This window comes from Erythrolamprus reginae, chromosome 9 (genome assembly GCF_031021105.1).
Source record: "Erythrolamprus reginae isolate rEryReg1 chromosome 9, rEryReg1.hap1, whole genome shotgun sequence".
Classification (NCBI taxonomy): domain Eukaryota; kingdom Metazoa; phylum Chordata; class Lepidosauria; order Squamata; family Dipsadidae; genus Erythrolamprus; species Erythrolamprus reginae.
In genome coordinates, this window is record NC_091958.1 from 24,863,227 (window position 1) to 24,883,220 (window position 19,994).

Consider the following 19,994-nt stretch of genomic DNA (forward strand, 5'->3'; position numbering starts at 1 on the left):
ACATGGAGAGCAAACTGGGAAGAGGAGAGGTGGAAAACCCTCCGTGAAAGGTTGAGGACACATGGAGAGCAAACTGGGAAGAGGAGAGGTGAAAAACCCTCCGTGAAAGGTTGAGGACACATGGAGAGCAAACTGGGAAGAGGAGAGGTGGAAAACCCTCCGTGAAAGGTTGAGGACACATGGAGAGCAAACTGGGAAGAGGAGAGGTGAAAAACCCTCTGTGAAAGGTTGAGGACACATGGAGAGCAAATCGCTTTCGGAGACTGCTGGGGAGCTGCACGGCTGTTTTAAAAGGTGACAGCCGGGCTGGGGGGCTTCCCAGCAACCTCCCGAAGCCAACCCGGAAGTTCGGGTTTGGTGTTCGTAACATGAAAAAAGTTCGTAAGAAGAGGCAAATTTTTTCTGAACCCCGGGTTCGTATCTCGAGTTGTTCGTAAGACGAGGGGTTCGTATCTTGAGGTACCACTGTACTATCGTGCCTGTGCGAGTCTCCACACCCATAATACAATGCCTGGGGAAGGTGAAAATTGCCTCCCCTTGCTCCCCCAGAGGTCCTCTGGTGGCCAAAAACAGCCTGTTTCCCAACTTCTGGTGGGCCCAGTAGGCCCGTTTTTCACCCTCCTCAGGCTCCAGAAGCTCTCCTGGAGCCCAGGGAGGGCAAAAACACCCTCTCCCATCCTCTTGGAGGCTCTCCAGAAGACAAAAACGCCCTTCATTTTTGCCGGCGCTGCTTTGAATCCCAGTGAGGGGAGCTCAGGGGAATCCCCATGCTTCGGCTGACAACAGAAGTCCGGAGGTGGGGTTTCCCAGCGCGGGGAGCCTCAGGGAAATCCTTGCGCTTTGGCTGACAATGGAAGTCCGGAAGCAGGGCATCCCAGCCGCGACAGCTTGGGTTCGTAAGGTGAAAATTATAGTGAATGGCCCCAAGATACGGTAGATGCAGCAACACAGCTTTATTAACATAACAGAACCTCAGTCAGGGAACTGAGAACAATACACCCTGACAGGTTATTTATACTTATTGAGCAACCAATAGGAAACCAACCTTGTTCCCGCCAAACTAGCGCCCCCTGTTGTTGCCAGGGACATGACAAAAATAGTTCGGAAGAAGAGGCAAAAAAATCTTAAGTCCCGGGCTCGTATCACGAAAAGTTCGTATGAAGAGGGGTTTGTAAGGCAAGGTATCACTGTATAAGGTGCCCTGAGTATAAGACACACCTGAGTTTTTGGGGAGGAAAATGGGGAAAAGAATCTGTTTACGAGATATTCATCTGGCTGGCATCCTTAGTCTGGTTAGCTTCAGCACAATATTTTATCTCATGGTTAGGGCTTTAAAAAATCCTTATTCTGAGAGAGTAATAATGAAAGAGCTTGCAAGCCAGTAAGAGCTGGGAAAATTGCTAGCACCTGGTTAGGGCTGAAAAGAAACTTTCAGAGCAAGTAAAGCAATGGAAAAAAAACTTCAAAGACTTGGAAAACATTCTTTGCAGAGAGTAGCAATGAAAAAGCTTGCAAGGTAAAAGCTGGGAAGATTGTTAGCACTTAGTTAGGACTGGAAAAAAAAGCTTAAAAAAAAAAGCTAAATTCCGCATATAAGACACACCCAAATTTTCAGCCTCTTTTAGGGAGGGAAAAGGTGTGTCTTATACTGTCCTCCGAAAAATAGGTTATGTTTATATACAGAAGTGGTATTTAGCCGATTTGGCCGGTTCAGGCAAACGGGTGGTAGCAATCTGAGGGGTGTGCCCACCCGCCCTGGTGCTATGTCGTCCTATTTAGCCATGTTTTCAAGCCGGGCACATGCGTGCAAGCGGCACGTGTGAGCAAAGTGCATGTGCAAAAGGCCACATGCATGTGCAGAAGATGCGTGACCGAAGTGAGCACAGGCGCACACTTACATGGGCAAACTAATAGGGGAAATTACAGGAATCCCATCTCTGTTTATGTAGTATGTATTGGGGGTGTTACAGTGCTGGGACTCTTGGTTAAGTTGCTACCCAAAGAACTCTATGCCACATCAGGAATACAGCGATCCCTCGTTTTTCGTGGGGGATGTGTTCCAAGACCACCCGTGAAAAACGAATTTCCGTGAAGTAGAGGAAAGATAGTTTTTATGTATTTAACGAGTATTTGGATTTAAGCCCCCTTTGAAAACCCATGAAGTAGCGAATCTGCAAAAGATGAACCGTGAAGTAGCGAGGAATTACTGTGAATATGTGCGTGTGTGTGTATTTGTTTTTGTAGATTTTCCTGGGTACAGGTATGAAAGTCTTGGCATATTCAGGTTTCTTCCCATGTAGGATTCAGAGATTTCTGGTGATGTTTCGACAAGGTCCCACTCGTCATCTTCAGGCTGATGCTTCTATCCTTGTTCTAGGGCGAACACTGAACAATTATGGGACTTAGTGAGTCAGAGGATGATGGGGAATTAAAGGAGGAGGACCCCCTGTTAGATGCAAGAGTCAGGAGAATGTGGTCTAGACAGGAATATGTGAAAAGAAAAGCAAAAGTTCTTGGCATTAACAGATCTATGAGACACCTGGCCACACCTTGCCAGTATATAAGAGACTTTCTAAGGGAAAGTGGGCATGACCATCTCAGAGGTTTCAGGTGCCATTGCGGTCATAAATTGAGAACTGCCTGTATTGGGGTTGTCGTCCAGCTGTGGAAGGCTTTGAATCATCTCAAAGATAGGGAAACAAGGCGTAGAAAGATTTTACTCTTGGGATGTTTTGCTAACTGGTGAGAGGTTTCTCAGGAAAAGCAGTTTGAGGAACATGAGTTAAGCAAGAGCTAGCAGCAATAGGTTATTTAGGACTATGCAACAGTGTGGCTTCAGCAACACACAACACACAAGAGGCACCTGTTAGCCACTCAAGTGTGTGTGTGTGTGTGTGTGTGTGTGTGTGTCTTTTCCTGGGGTTGCAGGCTCCTTTCTACAATGGCACAATAATTTCTGGATCTATAGTTGCTTCAAAAAGAAATTTGCAAAAAAGATTCTCCAGTGTTCTGGGTTACCTGGTCCTAACCAGAAGCCCCCTGTTCAATTCTGCAGCCAACCGGAAATCCGGTTCCCCCTCCTCCAGAGCCACATGCAGCTCCAGAGCCACAGGTTGCTGACTCCTGCCCTAGGACTGTAATTGAGCCCAGAATTGCAGTTGTAATTTGTTCTTCATTAACTGGATCATCACTCCTTTTGAAAGATGGTTGTTAAGTGAATCCATGGTCGTTAAGTGATGAACCTACGGTCTGCAATGAGCATTATATTTTGGAGAATCCCGATCTCTGGCAAAAAGCATAAATAGTGGCTATAGGGCTCTGCAAATGGCCGTAAATGCGAGTCGGTTGCCAAATGTCCGAATTGCGATGTGATCTCAGACCTTATTTGCCATGGTCGTTAAATAAATCACTGTAGTTGCTAAGTGAATCATGTCTTGCATGGGTGCCCCCATCACCACTGTACAGGTAGTCCTCAACTTACCGCCATTCATTTATTGACTGAAGTTAGAACAACATCAGAAAAAGTACCATATTTTATAGAGTATAAGACACTTCCCTCCCTAAAAGAGGCTGAAAATTTGGGTGCATCACGATTGGATGGCATAGAAGTTGAATTAATAAAGCTTTTTTTTCAGCCCCAACGATCTTCCCTGCTCTTCCCTGCTCTTCCAGACTTGCAGGCTTTTTTCATTCCTACTCCCTCTGAAGAAGTTTTTTTTCCAGCCCAAATCAGGGGATAAAATAATGTGCTGAAGCTGACCAAACTAAGGACACTAGCCAGATAAATACCTGGTAGGTAGATTTCTCCCCCCTATTTTCCTCCTCCAAAACTAAGGTGCATCTTAAACTATGAAAAGTACAGTAACTTAGAGCTGTTTTTCACTTACGACTATTGCAGTGATTTCCACAGTGACATGATCAAAATTTGGATGGTTTTGCAACCAGTTCATATTTATGACAGTTGCAGTTCAGTGCCAGAAGTTGCGCTTCCAGTTGTGGTCATAAGTCTAGGAGGAGCGGATTCCATAGCTACATAAATGGAGTCCTTACTCAAATTACATCTGCAAATTCTGGGGGTTTTTCCTTCTTTTCTTTTTTTTTAATACTGTATATTTTTATTGATTTTGTAAATATGGTTACATAAAACAAACATAAAACAGTGCACAGTGCGTGTGCCCATCACCCGACTGACAATAACCATCATCACCACTACCACCAATTGCAGGGGGTTCAAATATTTACTAGTTTATATATATATATTTCCTTAGCTCTACTTTGCATTTGTTATTATTGAAAGAGTGATTGGAGTTTATTTTTCACATTTGCGTCACAGTTTTTTCCTTCTTATGTGAATGGGGGACCTTTGTCAGTATAGGTAGTTCTCGACGTACGACCACAGTTGAGCCCAAAATTTCTGTTATTAAGTGAAACATTTCCTAAGCGGGTTTTGCCCCGTTTTATGACTTTTCTTGCCCCAGTTGTTAAGTGAATCACTGCAGTTCTTAAAATTAGTAACATAGTTGTTAAGTTGTTAATAGGGCTTCCCCCGTTGACTTTGCTTGTCAGGCGGTCGCAAAAGGGGATCGCATGGCTCCGGGAGAGTGCAACCGTCATAAAGTCTGAATTTTGATCATGTGACCATGGGGAATGCTGCAGTGGTCGTAAGTGTGAAAAACGGTCGTAAGTTCCTTTCTTTGAATGGTTGAAAGTCAAGGATTTATTTATAAATCAATTTATTCAATTTATTCAGGATCGTCTGTCTAAAGATCAAAAGCAACGTGAGAAAATATTATTTCACTGAAAGAGTAGTAGATCCTTGGAACAAACTTCCAGCAGACGTGGTTGGTAAATCCACAGTAACTGAATTTAAACATGCCTGGAATAAACATATATCCATTGTAAGATAAAATACAGGAAATAGTATAAGGGTAGACTAGATGGACCATGAGGTCTTTTTCTGCCATCAGTCTTCTATGTTTCTATGTTTCTAAGTTTCTCATCTGAACTCAAACATTTGTCTTGATTTCCTGTTTCTCACAAATGCTGAAACGGTCACTAAATGAACTGCTGCCAGCCGTGGACTATCTATGCCTGGTTGGGATGGAAAGAGTCCACAATTCCCTGCTTCCATGGTCGCCCTTAAAAGCCTACGAGCTCTTGACTTTATCATTAACAACAAGAGCAGCTTCGGCTGTAGTTCCTTGTGACGGTCAGAGACCAAAAATATTAACCGAACACTTAATACACATTTAATACGGTGACTAAAACCAACCAGGTCAGGGAAGCGTTCATTATCTAGTCCATCAACCCTGGTATAAATCCCGCTGGCATTCTGCTGCAATTTAGAGACATTTAGAGAAATTAAGTCCCTCCGACCTGACAGTCAGCACAGAGGATGGAAGTGAGTGTCCTGGAAAATTCACTGCTAATGGGTTGATGTAACCTGCATAGATGTTCTTACAGAGGGCACAAAATAAATAACTTCCTGTTTCAGACCATGAAATGCTTTATATATTTGGGGCAATTTGTGAATCTTCTATCCAGTTCTAACTCAGTTGGCAAACTGAGCATACTGTGATTTAACACAAAGCTGGGCCAACCAATTTAACAGATGGCATCAGGGCCTCTTTTCTCTACCTTGACACCTTTGTTTAGATTAGATTAACAGAGATGGAAGGGACCTTGTAGGTCATCTAGTCCAAACTCCCACCCAAGCAGGAGACTCTACACCATTTCTGGCAAATGGTAGTCCTGTCTCTTGTTGAAAGCTTCCAATGATGAAGCTCTCACGACTTCCGAAGGCAACTTCTGTTTCATCAGTTGATTGCTCTCACTGTCAAAAAAAATTCCTCCTTAGTTCCAGGTTGAATCTCTCTTGATTAGTTTCCTTGTCTGGCCTTCAGGTGCTTTGGAAAACAGGTTGACCCTCTCCTCTCTGTGGCAGCCCCTCAAATACTGGAAGGCTGCTATCATGTCTCCCCTGGTCCTTCTTTTCACCAGACTAGCCATGCTCAGTTCCTGTAACCATTCATCGTATGTTTTAGCCTCTAGTCCTCTAATCATCCTGGTTGCTTTTTTCTGCACTCTTTCTAGAGCAGTGGTTCTCAAGCTGGGGGTCAGGACCCCTTTGGGGATCAAACGACCGTTTCACAGGGGTCACCTAAGACCATGGGAAAAGACAAATTTCCATTGGTGTTAGGGCCCAAAGCTTGTATTCTGGTGCCTTGGAACATATTTTTACAATCTGACCAATCAGGCCTTTACAGAAAGGGTGTCCCTCTGACCTTCCTGCCAATCAGCTTAAAGCTCTGTTGGGAGAATTGGCAAGTTAGACCTATGGTTGGGGGTCACCACAACATGAGGAACTGTATTAAGGGGTCGCGGCATTAGAAAGGTTGAGAACCACTGTGTCTCAACCTCTTATTTATGGTTTGGGGACCAAAACTGGATGCAATGTTCTAGGTTTTATAGAGTGGTATTAATACCTTCCTTGATCTTGATTGTATCCCTCTGTTAATGCAACCAGGCTGCTGTGTGTCATTGCGACAGTCGCACCTTGCACACATCACAATGAAATTCTTCATTGAGAAATGGGGGCAAAGCACCAGGAAGTTGCAGCTGATTGAGTGACTTAGTCAACTTTGGAAAAATATTTTTCTTCACCCTTGAATTGGGTTTGGCTATTGAGGGTTGCATACAAGTTTTGTATAATATGCGCTGTTGGCCAACACTTGATCTTCAAGTGTCTTATTTGTTTCACTACAAGTCCACTGTGCAAACACTTCTTAACAGAAATTGTTCTCCAATATCTCTGGTTCGTATTTTTGAGCATAGCCTGCAGAGATGCCTTTAAACTTTTAAAGTATTAACCCCAATAAGATACTTTAAAAAGCATTAAGTTAACAAGAAAATGTATTAGGGTAAACTAAGCCCTTAAATATCTTTGACCAAACTAAAGCTACTTCATAATGAAGCTGGCTTTAACTTTCCAGATTTTCAGTAATATCCTTGGGCCTTTATTTTAATATCAATATTCTTTTAGAACAAATACTTTGATGAGAATGTTGCCTTCTAGAGAGAAATCCTAGCTCAAAAATAATATTGAAAGTTTCCTGCTTTGAAGTTGTCAGATATACAGTATTTGGTCATTGACAAATAAGCAGTTGTGTTTTGATTTGCAAATCTCGTCAGAAATTAAGATAACCCAAATCTGAAAATTGTGGGGAAGATGTTTTACTGGAAGGCTTGGACCAAACAAGGAATCAGTATTTTAAATCAGTCATTCTGTTAATGGCTATTTTGGAGACCTTGAGTGTCGCAACATCTTGAATTTGATTTCTATACAACATTTCTTTGATAATATATACAGCTGGAATATGCATTAACTATACAGTGCAGTATGGATATTTGAAAAGCCTCCAAGGTACCTGATGTTTTGAGATCCTTAAAAGATGCAGTGCTTAACCAATTTTATAAAGAATTAAAAGTAAAATGAAGATTAATATTAGGTGAATTGTGGAATTAAGAGCCACTATATCAAATGTGTTAAGAAATACAACATACACCAGTGTTTCCCAACCTTTTTTGAGCCGCGGCACATTATTCATATTTTCAAAATTCTGGGGAACACTGAGGGGGGGGGCGGGGGGGCTAAAGAAAAGTTTGGACCAAAAAAAATCTCTTCCTCCATTTCACTCTATTTCTCCCTCCCTCTTTCTCTCCCTTCCTTCCCTTCTTTCTCTCTCTCCATCCCTCTTTCTTTCTTCCTCTCTTTTTTGCTCTCTTTCTCTCTCCCTCCTTCCCTCCCTCTATGTCTTTCCCTCTCCCTCCTTCCCCCCTCTCTTTCTCTCGCTCTCTTGCTTTCTTTCTCTCTCATTCTCTCTCCCCTCCTTTTTCTCTCTCTTTCTCTCTCGTTCACCACGCCGGCAACAGAGAGAAAAAGAAAGTGAGAGAGCCGGAGAGAGTGGAGGGAGAGAGCCGGCGGCTGTTGTCTTCGCCTCTGCCAGCCGGCTCTGCAGCTAAGAGGCAGCAGCGATCAGCCCCCTCGCCCTCCCAGACGTCCCCAGCGCCCAGCCACGCGCCGCCTCCCGTTAGCCCGGCTGACTTTTCCCTGCTGCCGTTTTCTCTTCATGGCGCAAAGCCACAGTCCCGGACTCCCGGATCGCTCGCTTCTCCAGCCAGCAAGCCGGCTGCCGGAAAAGCATCACACTTTTTCAATGTGCGGCGCTTTCCTGGGCAGAAGGCTTTGCTGACCGGAGAAGCGAGCGATCCGGGAGTCCGGGACTGTGTGGCTTTGCACCATGAAGAGAAAACGGCTCGGGCAGCAGGGAAAAGTCGGCCGTTTTCTCTTCATGGCGCAAAGCCACACAGTCCCGGACTCCCGGATTGCTCACCCCAAGGCAGGAAGTGGCGGCGGAGGAGAGGGGGCAGATCGTGCCCCAAGACAGGAGGTGGCGGAGGAGGAGGAGGAGAGGGGGCAGCTTACGGGGAACGGTGCTCGCAGCTGTCCCCCGGCTACTGCCAGATGCCTCTGTTTCCAGCGCTTTCCTGCTGGGCCCCAAAGAAGGAAGGTGGGGAAAAGGAGGCGCGAATAATGAAGCTCTCCTTTTTCCCGCCTTTGGGGCCCAGCAGGAGAGCGCCGGAAACAGCTGCAACGGGCAGTAGCCGGGGGACAGCTGCGAGTGGGAGCTCCAGGTCCGAGGCATCGGCGGTCCGCCACCGGCAGCGCCCCGCCCAGCTGGAGCTTCCCTAGGCTTCGCGGCACACCGGTTGGGAAACGCTGACATACACTACTTAAAATTTAAAAATGAAATTAACTGATTAGTTAATCATTGAGGTTTACTGGATCCCCCAAATAATACATTTTTTTAAAAAAAAAGGTCGGATGTTTGGGTTTTTTTTATGGTATTATAAATGTGAAAGTTCTTTCACTTATAAGTTTAATATTGTCTACCTATAGCTTTATTTTGATTTGAAATGATTATACAGTATATACAAATGCAACTTTTTAAAGTAGTAATAGGGTTAAAGGCCTTAACACTGTTTCACCTGATTTGGGCAACTTTTAAGATGTTTGGACTTCAATGATCAGAATTCTCTAGCCAGCCATGTTAGGGAATTCTGGGAGTTGAAGTCCATACAAACTCAGGTGCTTGGCTACTGGCATGTATTTTTGATAGTGGCACTTGCCCAGGGTCACGAGATCACCTTCCCAGACAGCTTCCTACGAACAAGTCAGTGGGAAAGCTGAATTTGCTTAAAGACTGCACCATTCACTTAGCAACCGTTTTTCTTTGAAGATGTTTCACTTCTCATCCAAAGGGACATTCATAGACATTCAGATAGGAATCACTTGCCTCGCTTAGCAATGGAAATTCTGATTTCAGTCGTAGCCGTAAGTCAAGGACTTCTGATGCTGTTGTTCAGGGCGTGTCAAATTTTCCAGTTTTCAGTTTCCAAACAGCAGGGATGCTCTGAAGTTTGTGACAAACCTTGGGGATTGTAAATATATTGTGGTTAGTTTAATATAATTTAGGTGAGCTTGGTAAATAACTACCTAAACTTCGTAACTTTCTAAGATTGTGTTTGTTTGTTGAATTATAATCCGCTTGTTTGCCCAAACAAGGAAAATTGTTTTGAATTTTATAGCCTCTGTTAACTTTGTGGTTTTAGACTCTAATTTAATGGAGTTCTCTATTTGTAAGACAAATGATTTTATTAAGAAATGTTGTCATGAGACCTCCACCTTCGCCCTGCACAACTTGCTTCGTCTCTCGTCTGTTTTTAATCCCATATTACTATATCTTCATTGCTTATTACAATGTCTATCTTTACTGTTTCATTACTTTAACACTGTTATGTTTTGCCTGCTTTTCATTTCTCTGTTTTTACTTTTTTACAATCTGCTTATACGCCCATCGGCAAGACAGGAAGAAAATAAATGTAACAAATAAATAAATTTAAAATGAAAAGGTTTTCAGGGGCTTATTTTTCTCTATGCGTTCGGTCTCAAAGGTGCTTTTCCAAAGGGGCAACTGGGCTTCCTCTGTTTTTGCTTGAAGATGCTTCTCATCCAAGAGGCTTCTTCAGTTCTTCCATTCTTCATCATTTAATCAAAACTGGGAGTGAAATTTTCCCGGTTCACTCGTGGCTGCCAGTTATTGGAGAGCCGGTTGCAAAGGGAGTGTGACGCTCCGCCCACTCACCCAGAAGCCGCCGTTTGTGTTCTGTGCATGCGCAGAAGGTAAAAGAGCCCCAAATTGTGACATCCAGGTGAGTGGGCAGAGCCTCGCACTCTCTTTGCAATCGTCTGTTCAACAATGCTGGGCATGAGTCCCAGCGACCGCTTAGATCCCACAGAGTCGGCCTCCTTCAGGTCCCGTCAACTTGACAATGTCACTTGGCGGGACCCAGAGGAAAAAGAGCCTTCTCTGTGGGGGCTCCATCCTTCTGGAATCCTCTCCCCCAAGAGATTCGTACCACCTCCTTCCTCCTTGCCTTCTCCAAGAAATTAAAGACCCATTTGTGCCGACAGGCCTGGGGACATTAGATGTTAGTCCCCTTGCTAAGGAATATAATGTACGTTTGATTGTTTGAATGGGAGGGATTGATTTTTAAGGATCTCGAGTTTTAGATTAGTTAGTTTTAACCCTAAAATTGGATTTAGGATATTTCTATTGTTTTTTTTTAATATGTTGTAAGCCGGCCAGAGTCTTTGTAGAGGGGTGGCATATAAATACAATAAATAAATATATAAACAAACAAACAAATCAACAGCCACCAGCAAACCAGGAGCATTTCACCTCTGGTCAAAACTGAAAACGCTTCTTGGATGAGAAGCAAAATGTTTTCAAGTAAAAACAAAGTCTGAGTTGCCTTTCGAGAAAGCACCTTCGAGACAACCATGACCTGGATGACTGAGAAGCCACAGACCTTTCTATTCTATAATAATAACAACAGAGTTGCAAGGGACCTTGGAGGTCTTCTAATCCAACCCCCTGCTTAGGCAGGAAACCCTACACCACTTCAGACAAATGGTTATCCAGCATGTTTCAAGTTTAATTGGATTTGTATGCCGCCCCTCTCCGAGGACTCGGGGCTCACAACATATACAAAAAGACAATAGTAGGACAATCCAATTAATATCCATAAAAAACAATCCTTGAAATTCTGATTTTTAAAAAAACTTCCATTAACGTTCAGTCAACAGGCATACTAAAAACATCTTTAAAATTTCCAGTGATGGAGCATCCATAACTTCTGGAGGCAAGCTGTTCCACTGATTAATTGTTCCAACTGTCAGGAAATTTTTCCTTAGTTCTAAGTTGCTTCTCTCCTTGATTCATTTCCATCCATTGGTTCTTGTCCTGCCTTCATGTGCTTTGGAGAATAGCTTGACTCCCTCTTCTCTGTGGCAACCCCTGAGATATTGGGAGACTGCTTTCAGGTCCTTCTTTTCACTGGGCTACCTGCAACCTTTCTTCATAGGTTTTAGCCTCCAGTCCCCTAATCCTCTTTGTTTCTCCTCTCTGCACTCTTTCTAGAGTCTCAACATCCTTTTTACATCGTGGCGACCAAAACTGAATGCAGTATTCCAAGTGTGGCCTTACCAAGGCCTTATAAAGTGGTATTAACACTTCACGTGATCTTGATTCTATCCCTCTGTTAATGCAGCCTAGAACTGTGTTGTCTTTTTTGGCAGCTGCTGCACACGGCTGGCTCCTTTTTAAAAAATATATATATATATCTTTATTAATTATTTACATTAGAAAAAGAAACAACACAACATTGACAGAAGAAAGAAAAATAAAAGAAAAAAGAAACATGCATACATACAATCAAAACAAAATAAAGCATTATGCTTTATACATAGAGTAGTTTTGGTATCAGAACTTAATAAACATACCTGCTAGATTGCAGAATAATTGGTTTTTGCAGCTTATTCATTTGTAACAATTTTGGTTCGTATTTACTAATACACATAAATCTCCTTAATTTATTAATATCCATTTCTCTACCTTTCCTTTCATTTCCTCTATATTTGTTCTATGGTTAATGGTGCATTAAAACTATAGTCTGTCTCGTATTGAAATGGCTGTCCACTAGGACTCCAAGATCCCTCGCACAGTTACTACTCTTGAGCAAGGTACCACATTTCCTGTACCTGTGCATTTTGTTTTTCCTACCTAAACCTTACTTTTTTTCATCAATTTCAATACAGTGTTCCCTCACTTTTCACGGGGGATGCGTTCCGAGACCGCCCGCGAAAGTCGAATTTCCACGAAGTAGAGATGCGGAAGTAAATACACTATTTTTGGCTATGAACAGTATCACAACCCATTCCTTAACACTTTAAACCGCTAAATTGTGATTTCCCATTCCCTTAGCAACCATTTAGATTATTACTCACCATGTTTATTTATTAAAGTTTATTAAAAAAAATATTTATTAAAGATGGACGAATGTTTGGCGATGACATATGACGTCATTGGGCAGGAAAAACCGTGGTATGGGGGGAAAAACACAAAGTATTTTTCAATTAATATTTTTGAAAAACCGTGGTATAGACTTTGCGCGAAGTTCGAACCCGCGAAAATCGAGGGAACACTGTATTCTATCCCTGTTTTTCCTCCTTGGAAAAATGATTTGAAAATGATGAGTTTGGAAAAGCAAATTCTTCTCCTCAAATATCTGCTTTGTGCTTGATAAGATCCCGGTCTGAGGTTTGAGCTGTACAATTTACTCCACAGGGTTTGCCTAAGAAAGGAGGCCATGGGACGCTGTGGCTCAGTGGCTAAGACACCGAGCTTGTTGATCGAAAGGTCGGCGGTTTGGCGGTTCGAATCCCTAGTGCCGCGTAACAGGGTGAGCTCCCGTTACTTGACCCAGCTTCTGCCAACCTTTAAAAGCACATAAAAAAGGCAAGGGGCCACTTTTTGTGGCAAGGTAACAGCGCTCTGTGCGCTTTTGCCATTTATAGTCATGCTGGCCACATGACCAGGGAGATGTCTTTGGATAGCACTGGCTCTTTGGCTTTGAAGCCGAGATGAGCACCGCCCCCTAGAGTCGGGAACGACTAGCACATATGTGCGAGGGGAACCTTTAGCTTTATCTAAGATGGGACGTACAGGTCGATTTTCCCTGTTGAACAAGTCAATTGATTAAGAAAGAGATCAGCTTGTACGTTAGATCAGTGTTTCTCAACCTTGGCAACTTGAAGATATTTGGACTTCAACTCCCAGAATTTCCCAGCCAGCGAATGCTGGCTGGGGAATTCTGGGAGTTGAAGTCCAGATATCTGCAAGTTGCCAAGGTTGGGAAACACTGCATTAGATGAAGGATGTATTGAGAGCCTTATATTAAAACAACATTATTTCATTTGCAATTCAAATATTGCACCTAACACAGCTTTTATTTCAATAAAACAGTCCAGTTGGGATTTGCGTTATGTGGGTGTGGTTGGAATAAATTGTAATCTGTGTACTTTTAACATTTTAATAATTGTATGGCTTGATTTATAACTCATAATCCACTTTATGAGGGGCACTATAAATATAAATAAAAATGATAAGGCTGATACCAAAGTATGCTTTGCATTCTCTACACTTTTTATTTAATCTGTTTCTTTTATTCCATTTCATAGGGATGTCCCATTTTATAGTAATGTTCTGTGTTTTTAATTCCGTTTTTTTTAATATGGACTCATAGCTAATTAAACAATAAAATTACCAACAAAACAGATTTTTTTCCCCTGTGCTTTTATTCCGTGTGACATTTCCAAAGAAAAATATGGATTCTTGTACCATTATTATTATTTTTTGCTCTCCTTCATATATATTTCATGAGTTACCCAGTAAACCCGGCAATAAATTCACAGCCTAAAATCAGTTGTGTCGCCCTGCGTGTGTTTTTCTTCGGGTAATAAAGAGATCCGTCGAAGACAAAGCTATAAAACATCCAGGCTTCTGGGAGATGCTAAAATTTTCCACTCTGTGAAATCAGAATACGGCCTTGCTCCCTGCCTATTGGTGATATCTTACTTTTCCAGAGCTGGTGCTGATTTAATATCCTGGTATCAGCATTGCGACTAACATCTAAATTTAAATCAGAGTCCAAGGGAAATACTTCCTCAAACTTCCAATTTATTCTTAGAGGCATCTTGGTGCATCTCTGGGGAAACCCAGATCTCATCTCCCCAGGATTTCTACTTCCAGGTTACAGTTCATTCTCCTGTCCCACACCCACAAGTTTGTCACTCTTCTGCCACTGGGTCAATACGTGTCCATCTTCTTCCGGTCCAGTGCTGGCAAAAGATGACCTTGAAACTCTAAAAGGAATTTATTTTGTTTACCTCTAACTCCGCATGCAACCGCTCCTCCCCTCTCCCCACAGCAAGGAACATCCAAAAGAACATAGTATAATGTGGCAGGCCAAGACCTCCAAGCATTCTGGCTTCGGCCTGACAGGCGGCCTCCCCTCAGGAAAAAAGCATGTCCTGCAAAGAGAAAGGAAATAGCTAGTAGGGGGTTAGTTTTTTGTATTATCACACGCACGTACACACCCACACACGTGGGACCCTTTGGCTTGTTTGGATATTTATCATGGAATTGCTTAATCAGTCTGTCATCTTGAACTTTCCAACTCTTCATCCAGATAGATTCTGCGAAAGAGTAACCCTTCCAATGGATTAGATACTGCATCTGACCCCTAAAGATAATGTGGTAGGCCAAGAACTCCAAGCATTCTGGCTTCGGCTTGACACCTGGGATACTTCATGGTAGACTGATGTTTGTCAACTTGGACAACTTTAAGATGTCTGGACTTCAGCTCCTAAAATTCCCCAACCAGCGATACTAAGAGATTAACAGAAGGGACCATGGAGGTCTTAGTCCCTGCTTAGGCAGGAAACCCAACACCATTTCAGAAAAATGGTTGTCCAATCTCTTCTTAAAAACCTCCAGTGTTGGAGCACCCACAACTTCTTGAGAGAAGCCATTCCACTGGTTAATTCTTCTCACTATCAGGAAATTTCTCCTCAGTTCTAGGTTGCTTCTCTTCTTTGAGGAATACCTTGACTTGGACTCTGATTTAAATTTGGATGTTACAGCACCGTGTAGATAATCTAAAAGTTATGGAGTTGGAATTATAAAGATAACCCTATTGAGCAATTAAAATTTTCATGGAAGATAACAGATACAAAACCACAGCATAATTTGCCAAATTTACATATGTGTTGAAATGTTCCTAGAAGGCCTTGTGTTATGATGAAGGTAATTAATGCTCATTTAGGCAAAAATACAGCATTGACTTCCAATGTTTTAAAGCAGGCATGGAAAACCTACTTATCGTAACTCACAGGTTTTGAGAGTATGTTGTGGGAGCTTTCACAAAATGGCTTCCATGGGAGTGGCCATTTTCTGAAGGGCTCTAATACAGGTAGGCCTCTGCTTATGACCATAGATGAGCCCCAGATTTTCACTGCTAAGCAAGGCAGCTGTTAAGTGAGTTTTGCCCCATTTTATGACTTTTCTCACCTCAGCTATTTGGTGAAGCACTGCAGTTGTTAAGTTAGTAATGTGGTTCTTAAGTTAATCAGGCTTCCCGTTCACTCTAATTATCGAATGATATTCATAATTTAACAAAGTTGGGAGGGACCTTGGAGGCCTTCTATTCATTATTGATTTTGCTTATGCAGGAAACCCTACACTACTTCAGACAAATGGTTATCCAACATCTTCTTAAAATCTTCCCCTGTTGGAGCATTCACAACTTCTGGAGGCAAGTTGTTCCACTGGTTAATTGTTCCAACTGTCAGGAAAATTCTCCTTAGTTCTAAGTTACACAGAAACATAGAAGATTGATGGCAGAAAAAGACCTCATGATCCATCTAGTCTGCCCTTATACTATTTCCTATATTTTATCTTAGAATGGATATATGTTTATCCCAGGCATGTTTAAATTCAATTACTGTGGATTTACCAACCATGTCTGCTGGAAGTTTGTTCCAAGCATCTACTACTCTTTCAGTAAAATAATATTTTCTCACGTTGCTTCTGATCTTTCCCCCAACTAACCTCAGATTGTACCCCCTTGTTCTTGTGTTCACATTCCTATTAAAAACACTTCCCTCCTGGAACCTTATTTAACCCTTTAACGTATTTAAATGTTTCAATCATGCCCCCCCCCCTTCTGACCGCTAGGCCAGTGTTTCCCAACCTTGGCAACTTGAAGATATCTAGACTTCAACTCCCAGAACTCCCCAGCCAGCATCCGCTGGCTGTGGAATTCTGGGAGTTGAAGTCCAAATATCTTCAAGTTGCCAAGGTTGGAAAACACTGCTCTAGGCGACATAGATTGAGTTCATTAAGTCTTTCCTGATCAGTTTTATGCTTAAGACCTTCCACCATTCTTGTAGCCCATCTTTGGACCCGTTCAATTTTGTCAATATCTTTTTGTAAGTGAGGTCTCCAACCTACAAAAAGATATTGACAAAGTTGCTTCTTTCCTTGATTAGTTTCCACCCATTGCTTCTTGTTATATCCTCAAGTGCTTTGGAGAATAGCCTGGTTCCCTCTTCTTTGTGGCAACCCCTGAGATATTGGAACATGCTATCATATCTCCCCTGGTCCTTCTGTTCATAAGATGATCACATGACACCGGGACACAGCGACTGTTGTAAATATGAGTCAGTTGCCAAGTGGCTGAATTTTACTCACATGAACCTGTGGGGATGTGGCAACGGTCACAAGCATGAAACACGCTTCCTCTGTTTCCGAGATGCAATGTGTGGTTGTGAATGAATTGATTGACTGTTTTTATTATACAGAGTTCCCTCGATTTTCGTGGGTTCAAACTTCGCGAAAAGTCTATACCACGGTTTTAAAAAAAAATTAATTAAAAAATACTTGGCGGGTTTTTTCCTATACCACGGTTTTTCCCGCCCGATGACATCATATGTCATCACCAAACTTTTGTCTGCCTTTAATAAATATATTTTTAATAAACTTTAATAAATAAACATGGTGAGTAATAATCTAAATGGTTGCTAAAGGAATGGAAAATTGCAATTTAGGGGTTTAAAGTGTTAAGGGAAGGTTTGTGATACTGTTCATAGCCAAAAATAATGTATTTACTTCCGCATCTCTACTTTGCAGAAATTTGACTTTCGCGGGCGGTCTCGGAACGCATCCCCCACAAAAATCGAGGGAACACTGTATATGGGATTTTAGTAGTAATTTTTAATTAATTAGACTTGTTGTGTTGCTTTTGTACCCTGTGAGCCGCCCCGAGTCTTTGGAGAAGGGCGGTATACAAATCTAATAATAATAATAATAATAATAATAATAATGATGATGATGATGATGATGTCAGAAGTCACCTTTTTCAGTGCCATTGTCACTTCAAATGGTCATTAAACCAACGGTTTGCTGGCTCAAAAACCTTTCCAGCCTCTGGATTCACAAATCCTCTTAATGGATGAAAATTCAGGGTGGCCACCAAAGTGAAAAACAAAATATACACAGTGTTCTTAAATTCAATGCTTCATCAATGGAAGGAATGTTCTTACATTGCAGTTCCTAGAGGTGACTGAAGATGTAATCTTTCTTTCTTTCTTTTTTAAAAAAAAGCCAATTTCAGTTTACTTCTTGTGTCCGGCTTAAGAGAAATGTGCCTAATTTTATGGCTCGTTGCTGTTTTGAAAACACAGGTGACTTTTCCTGATTTGACGTGGAGCTGAGTTTACTCACCGCCTTGAAATGTTTCAGTGGGTCAACTGGTTCTTCCCCAGGGAACAAATATTGCTCTGCTGAAAGCCAACACCTTTGCATCAGCCTGGTTAAAGTAGGAGCAATTTTCTAAGTCTGTTTTCCTTTTTTTCCCCCTCCCCTGCAGGAATGCCGTTGGCTCAGGCTGTAGCAATTGTTCAGAAGCACTGCCGCATCATAAAAAATATCCAGGTTCTCTACAGTGAACAAGTAAGTTTGGCTTCAGCTTTCTGGCTTCTGCTTTTGGTGTTTATTTGCCACACACTCTGCCAGGAAGAGGAAGGTGTCTCAGTGTTGTGTGATGTTATTGTGGTGCGTGTGTTGGTCCATATAATGTCTAAGCATTATATGGCTGTTGCCACATCTTGAGGAATGTGGTTTTTAACCAACACGGTGGCTTTCACGTAGTGTCAGGTGTGCATAAGTGCATAAATTCTTTTTTTGGCTGTACGCCTGGGCATGCAAGGTGTACAGTAGTCCCTCACCTATCGCTGGTGTTACGTTCCAGACCTGGCCGCGATAGGTGAAATCCGCGATGGGGAATTTATCGACTGATAGTACTTATTTAAGTATTTATATTGTAATTGTTTGGTAAGTTTTCATTGTTTTAAGTGTTTATAAACCCTTCCCACACAGTATTTATTTTAGATACAGTATTTAAATACAGTATTTACAATTTTTGATATATATTTTTTTTTAAAAAACCCTGCCGATCGAGTTCGGCGGGCTGTTTAAATCTGCCGATCGACTTCCTCAGAAACCCGCGATGAAGTGAAGCCGCAGTAGGTGAAGCGCGGTATAGTGAGGGACTACTGTATAGTCTACGGCAACGGTCCCCAAACTATGGCCCACGGGCCACATGCAGCCCGCTGAGGCCATTTATCCAGCCCGCGGGTGAGTGACAGGAGCACATCTAATTTTCCATGAATAAAATGCGGTATTTTGTTAGTAACTAATACCAATCATTTAAAAAGTTGCAATTTTTTTTTCTAATTTTGTCATCCAGTTATATTCATTTTCTTTTAATTAAATTCCCTCCTCAAAAAAGTACAACACCAATTATATTCCTAACTTATTAACCATTATGCCAAAGTGCTTCCTTCTTTCTTTATACATTTTTCTATAAGCCAAGAAAACCTTGTATAGCCAATCAGATGTTAACAAAAGAAAATTAAAAACAAAACTTAAACATATATAAATTTCAGACTTCTTTCCCCCCCCTCTAAATAGTATGTTCCCATTTTGTTTTTTACTTTAAAATAAGGTATGTGCAATGTGCATAGGGATTTGTTCATAGGGGTTTTTTTATATTCTGGCCCTCCAACAGTCCAAGGGACAGTGAACTGGCCCCCTGTGTAAAAAGTTTGGGGACCCCTGGTCTACAGAGAGGGGCGGCATACAAATCAAACAAACAAACAAATAAATAAATGCAACTCCCAAGGGACCTTGGGACCTATTTAGCTTTTTACAATCAGAAAAAAATGTATTGGATTCAGGAAGCCGAATTGAATCAGTTTCTTTGATTTGTATCTTTGATTTCATTTGGAAATAAGAGAGTCTCTCATATTTCAAAACAATTTAGTCCTTCGGTTGCATCCAATCCCTGAATTTCCCAGTTAAATCTCTGAAACAGATTGTTTACCAAAAAAGATGGTTAAACTTTTTGGATTGGGGAACAAAAAAAAATCATTTAGCAGCTTCAGAGAATCTCTTGTTCAAGAGATTGTGGTGGATTTTCAGAGATAATGTACTTCTATCATATATTTAGGGTTGTGTCAGGGATCGAATCTAATAAAAACCAATTAATTCTCTTGCAAGAGAATTTAAGACATATTGACACTTTGAGGAAATAACTGTTAAACATGATTAAAATCTCAAGCTAGTTACTGCAAGCCCTGTTTTCAGATTCACACTTTCCAGTCCAGTTTCACAATGCTTTCCATTCATTCAGATTGAAATGTGCTTTTGTTTTGCACTCTGTTATATTTTTGGTAAGGAAAGTCTGAGAGGATTTTAAAAAGAAAAACCTAGGAATCACTGAATTCCTTCTGACATGGATTTTGCTTCTTGGAAAGAAAGAAATTGAAAAGAGTTTATATTCTTAGTCATACCTTTTGTCCGGGTTCAGTATCTGGCTGATTTTTGTCTTCAGGTACATACCGTCATTAATATGCCTTTTGTAACTTTTAATATACACATATTTTGCCCTGTTTATTAACTCTTAATCAA

General features: G+C 41.6%; 1 protein-coding gene across 1 annotated transcript in view; it reads left to right on the forward strand.

Annotated features, from left to right (window-relative positions):
- The window catches only part of LOC139171963 (phagosome assembly factor 1-like), an 80,956-nt gene that overhangs the window by 11,936 nt on the left and 49,026 nt on the right, over positions 1–19,994 (forward strand). Inside the window, 1 exon segment of the mRNA XM_070760513.1 lies at positions 17,893–17,975. Within this exon segment, the coding sequence (XP_070616614.1) occupies positions 17,893–17,975 (83 nt within the window).